The 23,865-nt window shown below is 38.3% G+C and overlaps 1 protein-coding gene across 7 annotated transcripts in view; it reads right to left on the reverse strand.

Annotated features, from left to right (window-relative positions):
• rad50 (RAD50 homolog, double strand break repair protein) overlaps positions 1 to 23,581 on the reverse strand; it is a 36,830-nt gene extending 13,249 nt beyond the window's left edge. For all 7 annotated transcript variants that reach the window (XM_082548917.1, XM_082548916.1, XM_082548915.1 and 4 more), the window contains exons 1-24: positions 23,323 to 23,581; positions 22,657 to 22,794; positions 22,400 to 22,483; positions 21,827 to 21,978; positions 21,512 to 21,697; positions 21,223 to 21,427; positions 20,044 to 20,172; positions 19,201 to 19,366; positions 18,900 to 18,958; positions 18,591 to 18,725; positions 17,915 to 18,121; positions 16,315 to 16,497; positions 15,880 to 16,037; positions 15,589 to 15,764; positions 14,503 to 14,740; positions 11,464 to 11,653; positions 11,116 to 11,242; positions 10,317 to 10,510; positions 9,926 to 10,036; positions 9,513 to 9,605; positions 9,144 to 9,257; positions 8,872 to 8,999; positions 8,595 to 8,696; positions 6,166 to 6,288 (exon numbers count right to left, since the gene is read on the reverse strand). In XM_082548917.1, coding sequence (XP_082405043.1) covers positions 6,166 to 6,288; positions 8,595 to 8,696; positions 8,872 to 8,999; positions 9,144 to 9,257; positions 9,513 to 9,605; positions 9,926 to 10,036; positions 10,317 to 10,510; positions 11,116 to 11,242; positions 11,464 to 11,653; positions 14,503 to 14,740; positions 15,589 to 15,764; positions 15,880 to 16,037; positions 16,315 to 16,497; positions 17,915 to 18,121; positions 18,591 to 18,725; positions 18,900 to 18,958; positions 19,201 to 19,366; positions 20,044 to 20,172; positions 21,223 to 21,427; positions 21,512 to 21,697; positions 21,827 to 21,978; positions 22,400 to 22,483; positions 22,657 to 22,785 — 3,389 coding nt within the window. In that variant the 5' untranslated portion in view covers positions 22,786 to 22,794; positions 23,323 to 23,581. The remainder of the gene's footprint in view (positions 1 to 6,165; positions 6,289 to 8,594; positions 8,697 to 8,871; positions 9,000 to 9,143; positions 9,258 to 9,512; positions 9,606 to 9,925; positions 10,037 to 10,316; positions 10,511 to 11,115; positions 11,243 to 11,463; positions 11,654 to 14,502; positions 14,741 to 15,588; positions 15,765 to 15,879; positions 16,038 to 16,314; positions 16,498 to 17,914; positions 18,122 to 18,590; positions 18,726 to 18,899; positions 18,959 to 19,200; positions 19,367 to 20,043; positions 20,173 to 21,222; positions 21,428 to 21,511; positions 21,698 to 21,826; positions 21,979 to 22,399; positions 22,484 to 22,656; positions 22,795 to 23,322) is intronic.
• Positions 23,582 to 23,865: the final 284 nt, after the last annotated feature.

The following is a 23,865-nucleotide window of genomic DNA, read 5'->3' on the forward strand; positions in this document are numbered from 1 at the left end:
CATGTTAAATATTTTGTGCACTCTGAGAAAAATAAGTCAACTCTTGTATCTCAACAGTATTCCTACTAGACTCTGGCTGGGCCACTCTGAAAGATGGATTCTGCTGTCTTTCCTTTGATGTTTACATTCACTGTCCTGCTGCATTACCCGGCTTGAGATAGTAAACCTAACATTATGTTTTAGGATTTTAGGCGGTCATTTCAAAAAGCATAAATAGTGGTGAGTGCTCTTTGGAAGTAAATCAAAATCAGTTCTATTAATCCAGAAAAAAACCCTGCCCTGGTAGTGGTAGACGCACATCAGGTACAAAGCTACACAGTTAACAACTCTGTTGTGACCTGCCACATTTATTCCGGTACAGCTTTAACTCTTGCTGTGGGGGGTTGATCTAATCGTTTTTATACTGTAACAGTTTCTGTGGGGGGTTGTTTTTGAGTTTTATAGTCATCTTTGCTGGAAAGTCTTTACACAATGACGTATGAGAAAACATGGAAGCATAACTCGGCATTAAGTCGAGATGCTTTTCAAAACACTCGGAAAAAACAGGCTCTGCAATTATTTAGCATTTGTTCCTGAAAAGTTATTCAAACGATTAACTGTGGATTTAAATTCTGTTTATTTTTTTCATCAATCTTACAATCCATTAGGATACAGTGAACTGGAAAGGTGAGAAAGTAAGTGTATTGTGAAAGTTCACAATATGCCAGGTCTGGGGTATCAGATACAATTTGTTATGGGAGCTTACTTAAGGTTAGCCATGTAAATGAAGATAACATAGAATAACACATAACTGAAGATAACACAGAAAGATAATATATCATCTTAGCACCCTAACGTAAACTACCTATATCTGTAATAATCTATGGGCCTACAATTAAAAGTCAAAAGCCTGTATTGGCTTCTATTTATAAAAGGCTTTAGCGACCTGAACTCAAAACAAGTGCTCGCATCTGCACTCTGCACACGCAAACATGCTTTCAAACTGCTGACTGCACCGAATAGTTGAACTCTTTGCACACAACAAAGTGTACTGTTTCATACCTAACTCTAAGTTAGAAAAAGTTTTTTCACCATGAAATGTAGTGGGGGATGAGTATGTGGCAAGCAGAACATATAGGTCAAGAGCCAGATAATTCCGAAAACTTAACTTTTGCAAGTGTTGCATTATGTAAATCGGGCTGCTAATTAGTCTGCAAATTGTAATTATAGGTGTAATTTAGCATTATTAGGCAGGTCAATATATATATTTTTCTAAAGATAAAAAGCATGCAGTAGCAAAGTGTCAGAACTAAAAACCAATGACCTTTCATTGAAACTGATGAAACATTATTAAAGTTTAAAATAAAATGTGCAAATGATTCATAGCTGTAGTTTATGAATGCAGTCACATAGAGTCTTGAAAAAAGTTTTCCCAAGATAAATTAACAGCATTATAAAGGCAACTATAAAAATAGACGAAGAAGTTGAGCAGCAAAACTAGCTTTTTTAATATATTAATTTAAAACTAATCTGCTTTTTGGAATCCATAGAATCTGTTTAGTTACTCAAGAGCCTGGTACTTCACATGAAAGACATGACTCATTTTCAAATTATTTTATTTATAGAATGACTAAAGGCCACCTACTTCGTGCAAGACAGTGAAGTAATCTTTTTTTTTTCCCTTCACTGAGGCGTCAACAAGACCACCACAGGAGGCAATACGTTCAGTCAACGTCAAAAAACAGAGGTTATCTGGACAAGCTGATGTGATGTAACACATCAAGTGGAAAACTGCCCTGTGATCTAGTTGAAATTCTTGGAAGCACCATCCTCTGGGGTAAAGCGAGCCCTGCTTGTTATTAATAGGCTGTACAATTAGACATTTTGCTTCCCACAATTAACTCATTCACTGCCATTGACGTCTATAGCCGTCAATTGCAGTGAATGAGTCAATGGGTTTAACTCATTCACTGCCAATGGCTGGCAGTGAATGAGTTAAATGAACATGATCAAATAATATTTCAAATGTGTGCTATGCCAACAAAGCGCAAAGCAAAAGCACTCAAGCGCTCTTCAAATCACCGCTTGATGGCGTGCCAATCACAGCTGTTTGCTGGCCTGCGAGACATGATGCTTCCTGAATGCACTTGACTGAAGTGATATACTACGGATAACAGACCTGCATATCTGCACATCTATTGAGCCCACAAAGACGCACTGAAATCACCAACACAAGTGCATTCCATTTGGCATGCTGTCCACTAAGCAAAAGAAGTACTTTCAGACCTCACAGAAATGATCAACCCCATGGACAAAAAATAATGTGATTATTTTTCCAAAGTCCCAATAGCTGTCATGTATGCAAAACAAGGCAGATGAAAAAGAGAAGGATCTCTCAGTTGTAGCTTTACTACAAGTTTTATTCACATCCATCATAAAGCAAACTTTAAAGCTTGCTTCTAGGAAAGGCAAACAAAATAAACACCTTATTTGACTGCAAAGATTAATTAACAGGAATGCAACACAATGTAAAAGTGTAAGCAATGCCCTGTTGATTTAATTTAGTTAGAATTCTTTTAAAACATTTTTCTTCCAAAAATTTTGATGAATTTAGGTTAATAAGGAATACTTAGATAAAGATTTTTCCAAAACAGTAAAAAAAAGATAAAGTTAATAAAAACGTCACTATGCAATACCAGTTAAACTGTATCAGATTTCAGCCTGCACTCAGCCACCAACTCAAAGTACTGGAAGACACTGACATCACTTCCCACCCTGTCAATGCTGCTGACGTTCCAGCTATGAAGCTAAAAACTCTGCGGTAGTTCTGGTGACCTAAATTCAAAGAGCCTCATCAGGAAGACAAGCACAAGATGTGTCATTACAGTAAAACTACAAAAGCTTTTTAGGACAGAAGACGTGCATAAAACTTACCAATATTTCTTCATGTAGGCAGGAAAGTGGTAATATTTACACATGTATACATTTTTTGAGCTGTGTAAAAATATAAATCAGAATAGTATGTATAAATTTGTGATTACATCAACTAGGATTGGTAAGATTGACTTTGCACGCCCTTAGATGAAATCGTGACATGTTTTAATTTAATCTGGATGACCTGCTCTACATTTGCTATGTCAGATACCAACTTATACAACCAGTCAAAAGTTTGGACACATGTCATTTTATCGTTTTTTTTCTTATTTTCATGACTATTTACATTGTAGATTCTCACTGAAGGCATCAAAACTACGAATGAACACATAGAATTATGAAGTAAACAAAAAGTGTGAAAACATGCTCAATATTTTAGATTCTTCAAAACAGCCACCCTTTGATTGCTGCTCTGCACACTCTTGGGATTCTCTCCATGACTTTCATGAGGTAGTCACCTGAAATGGTTTTCCAACAGTCTTTAAGGAGTTCCTAGACATGCTGAGCACTTGTTGACCCTTTTGCCTTCACTCTGCAGTCCATCTCATCCCAAACCATCTGAATTTGCCACAGGTGACTGTGGAATGTTGCAGGATGCTTTTGTAGCCATGCTGATTCAGTGTGCCTTCAATTTTGAACAAATTCCCAACAGTATCACCAGCAAAGCACCCCCAACCATCACACCTCCATGCTTCACGGTAGGAACCATACACGTAGTGACCATCCGTTCACCTTTTCTGAGTCGCACAAAGACATCGGGGGTGGAACAAAAAGATCTCAAATGTGGACTCATCAGACCAAAGCACAGATTTCCACTGGTCTAATGTCCATTCCTTGTTTTTCTTGGTCCAAGCAAATCTCTTTTGCTTGTTGCTTTTCCTTAGAAGTGGTTTATTAGCAGCTATTTGACTATAAAGGCCAGATTTGCGCAGTCTCCTCTGCACATTTGATGTTTAGAGGAGACTGCTACTAGGACTCTATTTATCCTCAGCAGCAGAGGTAACTCTTGGTCTTCCTTTCCTGGGCTGGTCCTCGTGTGAACTAGTTTTGTCGTAGCATTTGATGGTTTTTGTGACTACACTTGGGGACACATTCAAAGTTTTAGCAATTCCCTGGACTGACTGACCTTCAGTTTTTAAAAGTAATGATGGGCAGTCTTTTTACTTAGCTGATTGGTTCTTGCCATAATACGAAATCTAACATGCCTTGACACATGCTCAATCATCCAGATAAGTAAATGTCAAAAGGTTGCTTCTGTTTGTCTGGATGGAACGTTTTCATTCGGAGAAACAATCCATCACTCATCCAAGTGACTTATTTAGTCTCAGCTGACTGCAGGTTTCCCCAACCTTATAAACAGTACATTTATACAATGACTGAAACTGAATGGACAAATGGCTGTGAGGTCAGTTCCTTGATCATTAGTTTGCAAATTGTCAAGACCACTGATCAACAACCACAATGACAAAACATTTCTCCCACTGTAAATGCTACATCCAGATGAAAATAATCAACCTTTTGGGATGAATTCTAACAATTGTCAAATAGGGCTATTGTGTACCAACCTGACTTCTGCACAACACAACTGATGCTCCCAACCCCATTAAGAAGGCAAGAAATTCCAATAATGAACCCTGACAAGGCTCACCTGTGAAGTGAAACCATTTCAGGTGACTACATCATGAAGCTCACTGACAGAAGGCTAAGGCTGTCAACAAACCAAGGAGTGGCTACTTTGAGGAATCTAAAAAATAAAACCTATTTAGAGCTTCTTCTTTTTTTGCTACACGACTCCATATCTTGCTTCATATATTTAGTGTCTTCAGTATGTATCTACAATGTAGAAAGTAATTAACTTACAGAAAATCCATTAAATGAGAAAGTGTGTCCAAACTTTTGACTGGTCGTGTATGTTACTAGGTCACATTGAGGTTCCCCCCCCCCCCTTCTTTCATTTAAACCATCTTGTGACATAAAAAAAATTAATAGACTTGGAAAGTTGGTTTGCACTTTCTAACCAGCAGCCATGAATCCAACATTTTATAAAATGAAATTTTTAGTGTAGATGTTAAGTGTGACTGAAGAAGAACACATCTCAGCAGATATTAATAAAACTATACTTTGATGTGGAAATGAACCTCCCTCTAAGCGAAGTTTGAAATTGAAGCAAGTGAATTTTTTCCCTCAGATATGCATAGACGTCCAATTAAGGCCTAACTAGTTAATGATGTTCTGACACAAGACCTACTAGTACTGTTCAAACTGCAACAATGCAAACAGTACATCAACTCAGAAAGAAAGGTTCCATGTAATGTCTGAAGTTTACAACACCCTGCTTAACTCAACTTTTACAGCCCTGTAGTCCTACCAGAGCCCTGATGTCTACAAGCCAACAGCTCTTGGACATTTCTAGAGAGAGGCTAATAAGCAGAGGTGATAGGGCCTGTTTATCTGTGAAACAATCTGCTTTCTCACATTAAAGCTGCGCAATCTCTCAGTCATTTTGAAAACGCTGAAAAAACCTATTTATTTTTACTTGCTTTATCCTGGCTTTTTATTGTGCAAACACAGACACATTTACTTCTATAATTTTTTTTTATTTAATGATTTTTGTTTTTTTAAACTGAGGTTTGTATATTTATAATTGAGGTTTATGGTTTTTATTGCGTATATCTGTTTATATTTATTGTAGACTCACTCATAGATATGTATTATGTATATTTTGTGTAGCATGTATAGCACTTCTTGATCTCTGATGAAGACTCACAAGTCTCACATTAACAAGTTACTGTTCTAATACAAGGGAACGTGTCAAAAACTCTGAACTCCTGACACACATTTCACTATGCATTTCATGTTATTTATCTGTGGTTTTACCCTGAAACTAATCAATCTCATCTGTTTCAGTATGTGTCACCATACACTTCCATTTTCCCAAGCTGAGTAAATAGCTGACTAAACTGCTTAGCCATGTTTCTGCAAGTGACACTCTCTTATACGTGAGGGAAAAGCACAAAAATCTGCACAAGATAGAACTGCGATAATTTGCATCAGTTGACACCGTCATTTCCTGTTGACATTGCAAAGTATCACAAAATATGGTAGAAATCTTTCTTTATTCAACAAAGCTGTCAAATGAAAACTATTTACAGAATTTTAAAAGAAGACCATAAATCAGATGTTATGTATGGAGAACTATTTTTTGTTAATAACCACAAGCTGTATATATGCATATGTTAGGACAAAACTTACTGATCAAGAGCCTTGTAGTAGAGATCCAGGTCCTTGATGACCAGTTCTGTGGTCCTCATTGTAATCATCTTGTTTCTGTAGCGCTCATCAGCTTTGTCATACTGATCCTCTCGCAGCTCTTTCCTGTAAGCAATATTTTCAAATTGCACTTTTAGTTTAATGATAAATCGTTGAATAATAGAGAATGACATGGTTTTCTGTTACTGTTTCTCAACACTACCCAGGGCTTTGATAACTTAACTTTAACTTAAACCATTTTTAGTACACTAGGACACATCAGTACTACAGTATTAGTGCATTAGATGTCAGTCGTCTAACGCAGCGGTCCCCAACCCCTGGTCATTTAGTACCGGGCCGCGAGAGTTGAGGCGCAGATGCGAAATTTGTGGTTTTCAGGGTTTTTATCGTTAACTCTGTTTCCCTGGGTCTTTTCCCGTGTGTTATGAATAAATTTTCTTTTTTTGGTACCGGCCACACAGAAAAAATAAATAACTTCCTCATGCACGATCACCTGTCTTTGCCTTTAAAAGAGTTCGAGTGCTACTTCCTAATCACAAAAGACCCACGAACTGACACGGAATGGATCTGCGACCCATTTGTCAATAAACCGGGTGAATCCAGCATGTCTGTGCAAGAAGAAGATCAACTGTTGGAGATCACAACAGGCCTTAAAAGTATGTTCGAGACATCAACTTTGCCGGTATTCTGGATAAAAGTTGTGGCAGAATACCCCAAGATTGCCACAACAGCACTAAAAACTATGTTTCCATTTCCAACATCATATCTGTGTGAAGCGGAGTTTTCTGCAGTTACAGCTACCAAAACAAAATCGCGGAGCAGACTAAGCATAAGCAACACACTTCAGGTGTCACTGTCCCCCATTACGCCCAGGTGGGATCGTCTCGTTGCAGAGAAACAGGGCTCTCGTTGATTTAGCATTATGGCGAATTAGATATTTTCAAGTACTTTATATTTGTTTTGTAGTTGTGTGTCTTATTTTGAAAGAAATATTTAACTGTTACCATAGCGACCAGAGAGCGTTAAGGTTACTCTAAATGTTGTTGGTGTATTTCACACACTCAGACAATGTTTGCCAACATCAAGTGTAAAATGAAAAATTGGTATGCAAGATTTTGTTCAATCAAATATACACTGAGACGATAAAAGATGATCTTAACTTACCTCTTATTTTATGTTTGCATATTTATGTGCCTTATGGTTTACCTACACATGTCAAATTACATGCTTGAAAAGTGGATTTTGTAAGCTGGACTAATTCACATAGCTTAACATCCCATTGCCTTTGAGTACATTTTTACAATTATTTCATGTTTGATACAGCCCTTAAATACAGCAAAATATTAGTCCAGTTATGCTCCACCACATTCATGTCATTAGAGTCAAATGCCAGATCCTTCCCAGTAGGGCTGGGCCATATTATACCGTTAAAGGTAATACCGCTGTAATGTTAGGCAATGACAAGAAAATGAAAATTCACGATAGAATGTGGATAAAACGCGCATGCGGAGTGCCTTTGTATTCATACACACATACGGAGAATGAGAAAGGCTAAAACAGATTGTTGAATGAAACAGATGAACCAGAATTGGTTTGTAAAAATGGTGCAACTTCAGTGACGTGGAACTGGTTTGGTTTTTGTCCATCAGATAGCTCCAAAGCACATTTTTTTGTAGAACATGCAAGCAGGCCGTCGTTATTACCGTATTTTTCGGACTATAAGGCACTCTTAAAAGCCTTTAATTTTCTCAAAACTTGACAGTGCACCTTATAATCCGACGTTACAATTGTGGAAAATGACATGTTGCAGGCTCAGAAATGGTAAAAATGGGTTGGTGGCTAAGAAGCTCTGGGGTCCTAAGATGTACCTGTGTGCCTTGGTTACTGAACACCTGATCATAGAGGAGAAACTCTTGGACAAACAGACAGAGGTGTATCATAATAGGATGACTTCACACACTCGGCTGTACACTCTATGGTACACATAAGTATTGGTATTAATATTCTGACAGGGATCTGAACAATACACAGTATTTATAAATGAAAACAAATAAAGTTCTAATTCACAGCAGTCTAATCCAGAATATATACAGATATAGCAGAGGTGTTATTGCTGCGAAAAACATCAACAATAATAGTTAATCATGCTGTGTTTTTATTATATGATAACATTTATTTCTACTGAATTAGCTCAACGTCTCTCGGGATGGAAGATCTATTGGAGATTCACTTCTTGTCATCCTCATTTGTTTTACACAGAACCTGAATGGACAGCTGCTTTTGGGATATCATGTTTTTCCACAATTTTCCAATCAGTTTTCTTATCTGTATTATTTCCTCATTTTCTGCATGACCATATGTGTATAGAGTAAGCTCTGTATGTGTAAGTGCCGCATATCTGCATGTTTCACCTATAATGCAGTATCTCCTCCTCAAAGCCATTCTGTCGGCCCAATGCAATACTGCGGTTTCTTTTCAAATCCTCCAGCTTGCGCTCTGCTTCACGCCGTTCTCTGGAAAACCACAGAAAGAGATGAAGGGAAGGAATTTAAAATACTACAAACAGCTCTGTAACATTTACAAGTGTTAAGTGTGGCATTTCTGATGTGACGGAGCCTGAAACTATTTTAATTGCTTGGTTGCTTCACCAATCATGTGGAAAATTGATAATGGGTGTGGTGCTCTTACTTGCGTAGCTGCATGACTTGCATGTTGCCCATGTCCTTCATAAGAGCCTCACGTTTACCCAGAACTTCTTTCAACTCCTCAACACGTTTTCTCAATGTCAGGTTGTCCTGTAACCAGCGCTCCTGGACCTAGGATTCATTAAGAAGGTTTAAACTTTTAAAAAGTGCTTGCCGTACTCATGTAGCTAGAGTTAGGCGAATCTAAAATAAAGTTTCTTAACTTCGTTTTAAAGTTACGAAACATGAAACAGTGTTTGCTCTGTTGTCCTGTACCTTTTGAGTGTCTATGTCCTGACGGATGTTTCCCATTTCCTTATTAATTTTCTCCTTGTGCTTCTCAGCTTCATGGAGCTGAGTGTTAGTTTCATGGAGCTCAGACTCTTTTTGCTGCAATGATAGGGTCCGTGAAAGGGTTAAACACATTCAGAAATAATAAAATCAACACATTTACAGTCAAGCTTCTACAGCTAATCTCACAAGAAACAATGCTAAAGTGTTAAAATGAAAAAGTTGGTGTTTCAAAGTTATATAAAATATATGCGTACCTTTTACTCCGAGGCTACAATTCAATATATGTCACAGAATAAATCACTGGGGGTGGGGGTTGTGATGCATCTTGTACAACAATGCCAAACATGTTACCTCTTTATATTCATCTTTGCCCTCATCGACATATTTAGTGATGTCTTTTTCCAAAGTGGTGATCGCCTTTAATTTCTCTTTAATGGAGCTGATCTGTCAGAAACACAGTCAGAATTCAGACTTAGATGAACAGATATTCACAGTTTATTTGTGGCAGAACAAAGGTCTTACAAAAACATAATGCTCTGTCATTATCTATTAATATGTGTGTGTGTGTGTGTGTGTGTGTGTGTGTGTGTGTGTGTATACAATACAAAAAACTATGACATGACATGCACAGCAAATTAAATGGAAAAAAAACTTTAAATGAAAACTGATAACAAGTAATTGCTCCGTAAATGTAAAGTTCTGTGCTGTTTTTTCATTATAGAGAGAGCACGTTCCAAAAGAGACAAAAGTGAGACTGTGCCCACCTTCTCCTGCCCTTCTTCCTGCTTCTGCCTCTTGCGCTCCAGCAACTCTTGTTTCTCCTGCTGTAGCTTCTCCAGAGTGGCAGACAGAGGGGACAGCTGTTCCTTTGCCTCCTGGTAAACCACAAAGTGGAACAGGAAAAAAAACCCACACACAAAAAAGGGACAACATAGAAAATTTATAGAATTTTTTTTTAAACCATGCAACTAAAAATAAACAATGTTCACCAAACATCTGGTAGCCATATATAATGAATATATAAGACTTGATTGTATGATTATGGTACATTTCTGTTATTTTGTATTAAGAGTATGAGAATAAAGTGTGAAACATTTTAATCTTCATGTGAATATAAAATATGTAAGCACAAAAAAATAAATAAATAAAAAATACCCTGATGTCTCTGGTCAAGGATTGGATCTCAGTGGTGAACTCGGCACACTGCTCCTCCAGCTGCTGCTGTTTCTGCATGTCACTGCTCAGCTGGAGCTTTTCTGCTCGTGTCTCATTCACTGCACTTCTAAGCATCTGTATCTGTTCCTGCTGGTCCTGGATCAGCTTACGTTTCAACTCCATCTTGCTGGAAGCTGAAAATATACAAAGAGGTAAAGAGAAAGAAAAAACAACTAGCAACTAGAGACACATCAACAAACCAGCCAGGGACTCATATCACACGATTTCCAGCATCTTTGGTCACTGATGACCGGCAGGGTCAACGCATACCATTTTATTCATGAACAACATGCATACAGCGGTGCAAGCGATCAGTTATATGAGAGTAAATCGCAGGTGGAACAAAAATGTTTTTAAACAATAAATCCAATCAGTAACTTAGATGATCGTCAACAGGCTGAACGAGGACATCTTAAAGAAGCTAACAAATGGCTAGCAGCCTCGGTATGAGCAAAGAATCAAAGCAGTAAAACTGTTTAAGCTGTTTCAGTGAGAAAAGTAATCTAGTGTTTGAGCGAAATCAATAAAACAGCCCTTCTCGAATAACTGCTTCTATATCTTCATACCCCCCTCCCAGTCACACTCCTTATGTAGGTCCTCAGAGCATGATAATTGAGCCAAATTCTTAAATTAAAAAAAAGAAAGAAATAAAAGATTTTGAGTGCCAAAGTTAGAAAATTAAGAATGTAAGAGACACAATTTCCCCGTGAATGGATGTGCTTGCTTTGTGTCATCTTACTGGTGTCTAACTTGTGCTGAGTTTCTTGTTTCTCCTGACTGACTTGTTGTGTGGTTCTGGTCAGGTCTACTCCTTGGAGTTTTGCTGCATGCTGAGCGATTTTCCTCTCCACGTCCTTAAGGTCCATCTGAAAAGCAAAAGAAAATCCAAAAAAGGACATTGCTTAAATGGAACTCTAATAACAACATCAATCAACAAGAATAATTTATAGCCAATTAAATATCAGGAAAATAAAGAAGAGAATGAAGAAAGGTGAGAAAACAAAGGCCCACAAAGGTTTAAGCTGGGTAAAGAGAGATCAGGAAAGATATAAGTGCAAGTCCAGAACGACAGGCAGGAGGTTAATACCAGATATCTGTCCATGAGAGAAATGTCCTGCAAGCAGGCCTTGGCAGTTTCTTCCTCAGACATCAGCGTGCCAAGCAGAGTCTCCTGCTCCTCCACGTCACCCTTCAACCTCTCAATTTCTCTATTCACAGTCTGTAGACGGTTTTTCAACTCCGGTAGCTCCTTTTCCTGAAGCTGTACAATGGACTGTCTGAGAGACATGACAATGAAAAGTAAATATACTTTGAAAGTGTGACACTTATTAAAAACCTGTATGTACAACAATGTCTCCTTTTGACACCTTGTTATTAAAGTCTACAAGCATATTTGGAGGCACATTTTCAAATATCTGTCACAAAACTATGAAAGAAGAGTTTTGGAGTCATGTCGTACGTACACTTGAGTTATTATAATATACAACTGCAGAACACAACAGAATTATTATTCAACATTATTAATAGTTAAAAGACGTCAATCTCCACCCCAAAAAACCAAACCAAACCAAAATAAACCTTAAGGGCATTTGAGCGGATGGTGGGGGTGCGGGGAAAAAAGAAAACTCTTAAACCCCCACAGTTCTCACGATTCATCTTGTGAAAAACCACCTTTTCATCAGTCTCTGTCATAGAAATGGCTGTTAATATACTAATTTATAAACCAATAGTCAACCTTTTGTTATCTGACAAAGTTGAATTCATGTAAAAAGAAAAACGCTTTAAAAAGGTGTACTACATCCCACAAAAAGGTAAGTGTTCTCAGACTAACAATTCTGATAAGGTTGCTAACCTCATTTCACTTGAATAAAGGCAGCCTTTGAGAGACTGTGTAATCGCTGGGTAGATTTTTCAGATAACGTTCCTGAATGGCTCAAATCACGTATCACTGACAGGAAATTCTTCATCTTTGGCGGAGATTGAGTATCACTCTGTGATGTTCTACACGGCAGTTGTCATTGAAGTTGACAGTAGTTACATTTCTCACATTACTGTACATGTTGCTATTTACCACCCTTATCAGACAGCATAACATTTGTTACCATGACAATGATGTACTGAACTATCTGGCCATACATTTAAATGGTAAATGGTAAATGGCCTGCATTTGTATAGCGCTTTTCTAGTCCCTAAGGACCCCAAAGCGCTTCACACTACATTCAGTCATTCACCCATTCACACACACATTCACACACTGGCGATGGCAAGCTACATTGTAGCCACAGCTGCCCTGGGGCGCACTGACAGAGGTGAGGCTGCCGGACACTGGCGCCACCGGGCCCTCTGACCACCACCAGTAGGCAAACACGGGGTTAGTATCTTGCCCAAGGATATTTGGCATGCAGGCAGGAGGCAGCCTGGGATCGAACCACCGACCTTCTGATTAGTGGCTGACCTGCTCTGCCACCTGAGCTACAGCCACCCCCATTAACAAAAAGACATTAACAAAAAGATTACTGCATTTTATCTTCATAAATAGATTTTCAGAAGTTTGCTACTACAGTTTTTGACTTTTATGTCCCAAACTGTGGAATAGCCCACCTGAAAACATTAGGAAAACAAACCGCTGATAACTTTGTGAAACTCTTGAAAGTTATCAACTGTTGTGTCTATAATGTCTGTTTTCTGAAGGAGAGGAGAGGAGAGGAGAGAGATAACACACATATAATATAAGATATCCTGTCCCACGACACACAGTGGCCATACTATATGTGCTAAAAGGGGACACCTCTTAAACTAGTGTTTCTACTTAACTTAAGTGGAAACACTCATCAGAGTTAACTAATTTAACTTTATCTAGTGTTTCCACTGTAAAGCTGCACCTACTAATGAGTTTAGCTACATTTAGCTGAGCATTTAATCATCTTATTGCTTCCAAGTTAAAGAGACCTAATAAAAACAAACATCCCTTTTGAGAGACACTTGGCCTACTTCAGTGTCCTGAATTTGAACCACAGGCAGCCAAGACATTTGGTGCATTGCAGGGTCACTGAAGACAGGCTGTGCCTCATATGATAATACAATCAAACGAAAAAGTAATGGCATATCAGATGACTCAGAGGCTCGACTCAGACTCTGGTTGTAGAGATCACAGCTATATAAGGTGAATTAATTAAGTATGCACACATAAAATCAGCTCACATGAACTCATTGGATACATTGTCACACGGCCCTGTAGCAGAATATTCACACCCTTTGAAAGATGGCAGCTGAGAAAAGTTTTTCCATCTCCATTAATAAAACGAAGCAAACATAATGTACAGGCAGCCACAAGGTGGGGCTGAAAACCCTCGAAAAATTTAAGTACGTGACTATTTACATAAGATTATTTGTAAATATGACACTGAAATGTTTTCGTTTTTTGTATACATGTTTCTCTGACTATCATCACACTCACTATAAAAGTTAACATGAAAGGTTGTCCTGACAACAACAAAAAAGTGTCTGTTGGCTTACTAAACTATGTTCATCTCAGAGATTTAACACACACTGTATGTGTGTGTGTGTGTGTGTGTGTGTGTGTGTGTGTGTGTGTGTGTGTGTGTGTGTGTGTCCAGAATTTAGAACTATGACACTCTAGCTCCATCTACTGGAAAGGAAAGAGAACAAGAGACTGTCCACAGGCTAATTTATTTCCTTGTTAGGAAGAAAAATGGTAACTCTGTAAATTTTGGAAAAATCAATTAAAGATATTTACTTTTATGGTCATTTATTTATTTAAAAAATCAAACTCAGTATAGGAACCTTATGCTACACAGTCCTATAGACTGGTGTTTATCAGTCTATATGCAGTGCTGCTTAAATGCCTTTTGCTTATTACAACTGGGTGACTACAGAAAAGACATCAGGGATTTGTTCTTTGCACTGTTTTATGGTAGAGTTTTAAATTACTATGATGCTAAACAACAACAGTTCTGGTCTTCTATTTTTTATTACTCTTTATTTTTTCAATTTTTTTCTAGTTCTAATATTGTTGAGGGTATCACCTGACATTTGTTTTTACTTGAGTTTAGAAGCAGAAAAAAAAACACTCAAACTCAGATCAGAGACCCCTCTGGTTCAGTACCTCACAGGTTTGAGAGCCATCATCTCATCTTTCTTCCTCTCCTTCCTCTTCAGGTCCTGCTCTGTATTTTTCAGTTTGTCCGGCACCAGGCGTAACTTCGACTGCATGTCGTTGATAACCTCCTGCAGATCAGACTCAGAGGGGAACGTCCGCTGGCACACTGGGCAGCAGGGCTCCCTGTCCTCTGTCAGCTGACTGATGAATTGGGTGTACACTGCTGTGGCTCCAGCTAGCATGGCTATACCAGGACAGGTGCAGAAAGAGAAAATTTATTAATCATTTGCCAATTATTACTAGAAAAGACGCCAACCAACCACACTGTACATTAGGCTTTTAGTTAAAATGGGCATACACACTAAAGTCAAGTAATCACTTCCTTGGTTAACTTACTGCATACCCAGAGAATACATATATAGTTATATTCAATAGGAAATACTTTTCTTGATTGTGTGATGCTTTTGAATATGTCAACCAATTTTAACAAAGTTGATTCACTCGAGATTATAGCGCAGATGGAAAGATGTTGTTACATTAATTTATAATGTAGTCAAACGCACAGAAGATGCATTTAAAGAGCGACACACTGAACCTGTTAAATCCACCCAGCAACACAAAGGATTCTGTATTTCTTTAGAATGAACCTCATCAACCTCTGTAACATCTTATCTACATAAAAGATAAAATGTATATTAATGATGGACATGTTCATCACCTGTTGATCTGCCAAGTTTTAAAGAATAAGTCTGGCACTTTGGCTGTGGCCATCTTGGGTTTTTTTTTTTTTTTTTTTTTAGACAAGACATGATGATCAAGGACTAATCAATAAGTAGCTACTCTGCTTTATCCTCATTTTTACACTACATTGGGTTATTACAATGAACACCACTATATAAAACGGGAATAACAACTAGCAACTTATTGGGAAAGTAATTATGACAAAGTAAGTTCTATACAACTGGACATTTTGCAGCCAGAGCACTAGTGAAAAAGAGGCATTTTTATAGTTTACAGTTAAGGTCCACACTGCAATTAAGGATCTTGTCAACTCCAAGGTGCCAATTCTAGTTAATTTTTTAGGCCATTAACCTCTTTGTTTGGATATCTTCTCCAGATCTTCTTGCAGTTTGCCCAGGTCCTGGTCTAGATCTTGACTACCACACACATTGAAGAACTTCTCTTCGTCACTGGTTAACTGCTGCTCCTTCTTACGCAGCTCAGCAGAAATGTGACTTTTGTTCTGCTCACTTGAAGCCAAGTCCTTACTGAAATGTAGGAAAAAACAGCAATATAACACCAATCAGTCCCTCTGAAAAACGTCTTTTTAAAAGCATTTTCTTTCATCGTGTGTGTGCTTCAACGTAAATGCATTTTGCTAACTTGAGTTTTGCAAGTCTGTTCCTGGTGCTGTTAATTTCCTTGGACTTGGAATAGATCCAGTCCTCCAGCTCTCTCTTGTTGGGAAAGTGGCCCAGTAAGGACACCAGATCCTCACTGTGACGGGACTTGAACTTGCGTACCTGCTCCTCCTTTTCGCCCTAAAAGATTAAAAGAGCAAACGGAGAAATGAGAGTCTACAGAGAAAGGAAACATGATGTGGCAGCTGGCATAAAAGGGAACGACGAAGAAGGGAGGTTAGAGGTTAGAAAGAAGGTTAGATTACCATGCAGGGTTACTTGGTTTTACTACCACTACAGTACAGTTGGATGAGTTTCTGCAACATTTTTTTAACATCACCTTCGAGGGGGTCAACTCTAAGAAAGGCTGCAGTAATCAACGTTGACTCTTTTTCTTTAACTGTAGATGACACATTACCTTATTCTTTTTCAGCATGTCCATCTCCGTGCGTGCAGTCATGTGTGTGTTGAGCGTCTCCATCTCTTGATCTAGCCGTCTCTGTTTGCGGTCAAGTTCAGCTTTTTCTCTCTGGAGCTCCGAAACCTCAGCCTTCAGCTCTTCCACGTTGGAGTTCTGGATTGCACTCTGCAGCTCACGCTCCTGAACAGGAAAACAAACATTGAAAAAAATGGCATCAATTATACAACAAAAGACCACAGTGTGTCAGCAGTATAGTTCCAGTTAAACTTTCTATGGCAGAAATTTTAAAACTTCATTCACAAAAATGATAATAACAAATCGCAGGACTAATGCACAACTGTTTGACAAAAAAATTTCTGAACATTATGCAAACAATCTCTTCGAGAAAGCTCAGGAAATGTATATCTCTCTGTCTTACTCCCTTTCTGTGTGTCCTCTCTGTTATCTGTTATTCGAGTGTAGAGCAGGGCGATATGACCAAAAATATTTATCACTATATACATTTGAAAATTTGCAATAACGATATAACTGATGATATAATTGACACTAGACAAAATACTTTACGACTCCACAATTTTATTAGTGCAAAAAAACCCCAAAACATCAATATATTTTTACTTAAACAAGCAGCTGTTTTTTTATGTGCATTAAAGTTATATAAATATTTAACAGTACAAATGCAAATTCCTTACTGACAGTTTAACCAAAAGGCATTTCCAGTGGAAATTGGCCGACATATCCTCAGCATAACCATGTAGAATATCCACAAAACTTAAAAAGAGGTTATACACACACACACACACACAATACGGTAATATTATGTTGAAGCACAGTACGTATCACTCCGCGAGGCTCCTGCCTACGATAGCCGTAATGTTCCGACAACCCATCAAGCGGTGCGGGTTCGTAGCTTAGCAAAGTTGTACTAAAACATTTGACAGATTTTCGAGCACCGTGTATGACATAAAATCGTTTCGAGGTCAGTAAACACAACCAGAAGTCATACATAAGGCACACGGGATAATAAGGGGCACTGTCAATTTTCAGAAAAATCAAAGGATTGATTTTAAGTGTGCCGTATTTTCCAAAAAACACGGTAATAACGACGGCCTGCTAGCATGCTCTACCAAAAATAGCGCTTTGTGGTGTATCTGACGGACGAAAGCCAAACCAGTTCCACACCACTGAAGTTGCAGCATTTTTACAAACCAATTCTGGTTCATCCGTTTCATTCAATGATCTGCTTTCGGCCTTCTCATTCTCCGTCGCCGAAATGCTTTTTCCGCCATGTGCGTATGAAAACAAAGGCACTGCCCTATTCGAGTGTTATCACCATTACTGACAAAACATCAAGTTACAACCTGAGCATTGTTACTTCTTTGTCTGGTGTGAATAAAGAGTCAAACATGCTACAAATTAAAAACATTTTTTGAGGGAATGTGTAGGGAGGGCACCAACATCTTTTTCCAGAATAACTGTGTGTAGGTTCACATGCTTTGTGTGCCCCAAACAAAGTGTAATCCTTAATATGGAATTCTGCAAATTAACCAAAAAACAACCACCTTTTAAAATTCACAGCAAAACAAAATACTCTCACCACTTTAGCCAATTCATTTTCCAGATCCTGCAGTCGAGTAGACGAACCCTCCAGCCTCTGCAGCTCTGCTCTGACACTCCTCAGTTCTTGCTGCTTCTTTCCCTGCATGTCTCTCTTCAGCTCCACTGTTCTCTCCAGGCCAGTTTTCTTATCCCTCATTTCATCAATAGACTGCTGCTTCTGCTGCTCCTTTTCCTGCAGATCGACCTTATGACACAAAAGCAAACGCAGGAATAAGGCACCATGAACATGACCTGCATATTTATTTTTAATTGCACAGTCCAAAATTCACGAGTGATGTAAAAACTTCTGTGAATATAGTAAGAGTGGAATTTTCAGTGGCTTCTTGTGTTCAGTAGTTAAAATCTTTCACAAAAGAGAAAACTGCACATGAAATGTCAACATCGTCTTAACAGTTTCTGTCTATATTACTGAATGTTTTATGGAAAAACCTTCTAAGACACTAGTGAATAATAAAGATATATTTATGTATTAAGAGTCTCTGCAGATGATCAGACAGAGAGAAAACAATAGCACTGCTTAACAGCATTAACCAGAAATGAAAAAATGAAAATATTTAAAAGAATTCTTGTCCATTTTGTTTTTCAACTCTGTTTGTAAATAACATGAATTCAGGAAAACTCTTGGTTTTTTATTTCAACTGAGAATTTCTTACCATAACTTGGCCAAGTGTCCCTTTTTCCTGCTCCAGTCTCTGCGTTACGTGACGATGAAAGCTCTCAAGCTGAAGAGCAGTGAAGGGTGGTCGGTCATAGCCCTCCATCTCCAGGTAGGTTGACAGAGAGCGAACCTGTGTGGGAAAGGGGAGGAAAAGGGAGGAAAAATATACCAACATGTGTGATTTGTTCAAGGAACAACCTAACATTCGCTTGACACTGCTGTGATGAAATTTTCCTAGTCTCTGTCACTCGATTATATTCATTTAAAGCCTTCATTACAACAACTGCGACTGTGCCCCCATTACCTGAGTGTCACGTTTCCTGATGTTTTGTGTATGGTGGTCAGCTTCCGACTGTAGACGACCTGGGAAGAAGGAAAAACAAAAGCAAAATAGGTGTAAGAAGCTAGTCTTGTACTAAAGAAAAATAAAGTTTATGCTGAAAAAAATAGCCTTAATAATACGAATATTTTCAGCTGTCATTTATTTAGCATTGAGTGTGATATTCTGCCAGAATGCTGGAATATATTCAATCGTGCGTGTGCTTTCACATTCAGATACAGATGTTTAGCTACCCTGGTAGCACCAGGTGTACAGCTGTGGGTACCTTGTTCACCCAGAAGTTCAGCTTTGATTCTGTTGAGTCTCTGACACTCTCTGCCAGCTCTCTCCAGCTCCTTCTGGCACTCGGTCAGCCTTCGCTCCTTCTCCCTCACTGTCCCCTGGTGGTTCTGGTAAATGTCCTGCAGCTCCTCATCTGAACCCTGAAACACCTGCCACACACAGTAAACTGGTTTCAGAGTGGCTCACCGAGTGTAATTAATATAGACATTTGGACCTGCTTTTATAAATGCTTTAAAATAAAAACAGTATATAGTGGTAATAAATTTGGTCTTTCAGTCATAAATCTGCCCCAATTGCTCTGGTTCCATATAGTTCAAAGTCCTGATACTGTTAACTATAGGAATAGATCCCATCACCCAACAAACAGAAGTGAAAAGATAGAGTAGTCATGCTAGCCAAAGGTTAACTGGCTCATTGTTAAGTTAAACAATCTCATTCACCCTCTGTAGCTTTTTTTTTAAATTTTTATTAGTTCCTCACTGAAGATAATGACACATCATACAAAGTGGACTCTAGAGTACAATGAGGCAACTGCTAAGCTTTTCCTGCAGAAGAAAATTAGCCTGTGTGGCAAAGTCTGGCATATTTACATGAATACATAAATATAATTAAGCCTATTATAAGGGAGAAAAACATTAATAATACAACCTCATTAACTTTGATCATGCATTTTATTATTTATCTCATACTTAATTTTTCAGTCTTTTTCATCCCGGCATTCCTCCTTTACGAAAAGTTGTCATTCCTAATTGTTCTTCTGCTTTAGGTTTTTCATCACAAAATAAAATAAAAAAAAATATATATACTACGTATATTATCAAATTACCTGCTCCATTGTTTCCTCCAGCTCCTTATTGTCCTCCTCCATCTGTTTCTTCCTGCTGTCTAAAGCCTTGATCTCATTATCTAGCTTCATCACTTTCCCGAGTTTAAGGTCAATATCCATCAGTCGATTCTGAAAAAGACGATTACCATTATACCTTAAATATTATTGTGCTATAAGCTTTATTCAGCTGATTCAGTGACTGAAGTTACTTAAAGCATTACTGGTTGTTCATTTGCAGTGAAATACAATAAACTTGTAACAGACTCCTACAGGGATGTATTTGCAGTGAAATATAAAAAATATATTTGGTCAGTTGATTTAATAAGAATAAGATATTTAAGTTATTTTATATATTTTATCCCCTTCCAAGGTGCTCATTGCACCCATATGCTTTGACACAGGATTAAAAAAAAAAAACAAAAAACTTTTAATCATAGCACACCCAAATAATTTATCCGTGTTCCTCAACTTCTTCCACTCAAGAAGAAATACTTGCAAGGTTTGAAATCTGCTTGCACCACAATATGTATGCATGTATACATACACTTCATTAGGTAAACCTCTTGCACTGCTCAGTGGCACAAGTATGTAACCAGCAAATCGCATGGCAGCAATGCATTTAGACTTAGACACATTCATTGCAGACACAGTCAAAACAGCCTGGTGAAATTTAAACTGAGCTTCAGAATGGGGAAGAAAGGTGATGATGATGGTCTGAAAAAGAGAAAATCTCCAGAGATCGGCAGTTCTCCGGCTTAAAATGCTTTTTGATGTAAGCGGACAGAGGAGAATGACTGGATTGCTTCCAGACAACAATAACTTAAATAACCACTCGCCAAGATTTTCTTGGCACATTTTGGACTCCATTGTAACAATTGAGCATCGTTTAAACACCACCGCCTCTCTGAGTGCTGATCATATCCATCCTTTTATGACCACAGCGTGCCCATCTTCTGATGGCTGCTTCCGGCAGGATAACACACACTGTCACAAAGCTCAGATCTTCTCAAACTGGCTTACTGAACATGGCAATGAGTTCAGTGCAGTCAAATGGCCTCCACCGTCATCAAATCTCAACCCAACAGAGCACCTTTGGAATGTGATGGGATGGAAGCTTGGCCTCATGGATATGCAGCCAACAAATAAATAAATACACAAAACACACATACACCAGCCCACCTCAAGCGGCTCAATCTGGTTCTCTATCTGCTGGACGCTGGCTTTTGAGGCCATCAGTTGGGCTTCCTTGGTGTCCACAGTTTCTCGAATTTGCTGGGCCTTCTCCTTGTTCTGCTTCAGGTAGCGCAGCTCCACCTGACACTCTTTGACTGTCTGACTCTGTTTGAGTCGCAGCTGACGCATTGTCTCTAGAGCTTTGATATACCTGATCAGGAGAGAGAAATTGACATTAACAGAAATTCCTTTTAGGCTAAAACTGGGTAATGCAACACTTGTGTCGTCCATTTACTTGGTTGCAGCAAAAATGGAGTCAAATTTGTCTTTGAGTGCTTTTCCCTCACTAAGGGGCCAGTTAGACTCTTCTTGGTGGCAGAAGATGACATGATTTAGGACAGGCTTCGACACACCCAATGCAGAAATCATCTCCCGGTCCAGCTCACCACACTTAGAAGACAAGCTGACTTTCTCACCATCTCTGGATGAATTATAATAGACAGTCGCATAAGAAAAAGGTCAGGAAACCTTAGTATACAATCCACAAATATTTCTCTTTTTTTTTACTTTAAACAAAACTTTACATAAGAAACATAAGATTTTGGCTTACTTCCATCTGGTAATGACCTGCTCTAAGCTTTTGAAGGTGTAGCTTTTTGCCTTCTGAGTGCATGACATAGAGCGTTGGATGGTCACTTTCTCTCCATTGACATCTGAGAATAAGAGGCGAATTTGAGCACGCACATCCGTCTCATGGGCATCCTGGAATCATATGAACATCGCTATACGTGAATAAAGGTGAAAAAAATCATCCAACAAGGACCTGAAGAAGATGTAAAGGCTAAGACTGAATTTTAACATGTTCAGAAAATGCTAAATTTGAGAAATCATAACAATTCTTAAGGTATGAAGACAAACTAAACCTGATAAAGATATTTAGCACCAAGCAGTTAGGAGTTTTGTCATTTTCACAAGTGACTTAAATCAGGCTTTTTCACACACTTCATCCCTGTCTTATGTTTTCTAGTATTAAATTTGCATTTAAAACATATAAAATATTACAAATACACAAACAAATCTGTTGCAAAAAGTAATTTCAGATGCATGCCACACATTATGAGTCTTAAGTGTACCACTGCAGTCAGAAATAGAGAAATGTACTTTTAGTTCAACACAAACAAACCTTTGGATCATGAACAAATGCACCTCCTTTAGATCCAGGGGGAAGTTCTCCAGATGTTGCATACTTTAGGCATTCAATAATAGTCTGAAAGCATCAAAAAGAAATGAATACATGACAGCAGCATTTATCATTCTGGAATATTATTCTTCAACTTCCTGTAAGCCTTTGGAAAATACAAAAAGTGCTATGTCGACCCTTGTGTTCGCTGTCATGTTTCGATAAGTCAAGTATTGCTTTTGTCAGAAATGCTTTCGTACTGTTTTCCCTGCTCCATTGGGTCCGACCAGAACAGTCAGAGGAGTGAAGAAAGAGATGACTTGTTTGTCTTTATCCTCAATCCCAAAGCTCCTCACCCCCAGGATGCTCATCTTGTCGATCTTTGACATTTTTGCTTTCTGAAAGAGAAAAGAAGGAGAGGTGATGAAAATAAGACACACAGGGATTCTCTTCCCTGTGAGTCAACGAAATATAGTAGGAGTGACAGATTATTGGTTTCTTATTGGCAGTAGCCACATTAACAAACAGGTCTTATCAAAAGAATAACTAACATCAGATGATGTGCTCGCTGCAGCGTTTGTGGTTTTCAACTGTTATCAGTTTGTGCTGCGTAACCACTAATCTACACTGACAAGTCTTTCAGCAAAACAAACCTTCCGCTATAATATTTGATGACTTAAAAAGACCTGAGCTGAAAACTGGAATCTTTACCTGTTATGCTAATTAATTTCTTCAACAACAGACTATAATAAAGCTTAACTACAGAGTTAGCGGTGATTAATTATTTCAAAGGTGCTTCGGCGTTCAATAAACTGAAATAAATATTCTTTTAGGATACATTTAAATAAAGTAGCTATCTTAGTAACATGTACCCGACGTTCAGTATATTGGGTATATCTGGAAAGCTGGCAGAACAAAGTACTTACTAAGTGTTGGTTAACTCAGGAGGCTAGCTTTCATGCTACGTCGCAGTGTTTTTAGCAGTTAGCGCCACACTGACCCACAGCAGCGTGACACAGGGTTTAATTTCGCTCACAACAGTAGTGTACAGCCACAGATACGACGTGAATTCAACTCACAACAGACAATTTTTACCCCCGTGCAACTCGGACATGTAACTACAGTTTTCGCGCTGCTTGGGAAGGAGGCAGCGTGAGAGAGGCAGAGGCTGACTTCCGGGAGGAGGAACGTCAATATAGAATATGAACATAGAGCGGCAAGCTTACGCCATAGATCTGTCCATCTGTAGCCCGTGTTTGTGTTTTATTCTGCAAGTTACAGTATGGTCGAAAGTTCTTAAAGTTAGTTATTAGTTTCATTAGTTAGAATATGTTTATTTCTTTTGCAAACGTTTCACCCTTTTTAAAGTAGTTTCCCTTTTGCAGTTATTTTTTTTATTGTGCAAATGTTTAATTTCATTGTATTTTTTGTAGTTTTTAATTATCATTTAAGTAATAACTTTTTTTACT

Source organism: Aulonocara stuartgranti (genome assembly GCF_965226115.1).
Source record: "Aulonocara stuartgranti genome assembly, chromosome: 10".
Taxonomy (NCBI): domain Eukaryota; kingdom Metazoa; phylum Chordata; class Actinopteri; order Cichliformes; family Cichlidae; genus Aulonocara; species Aulonocara stuartgranti.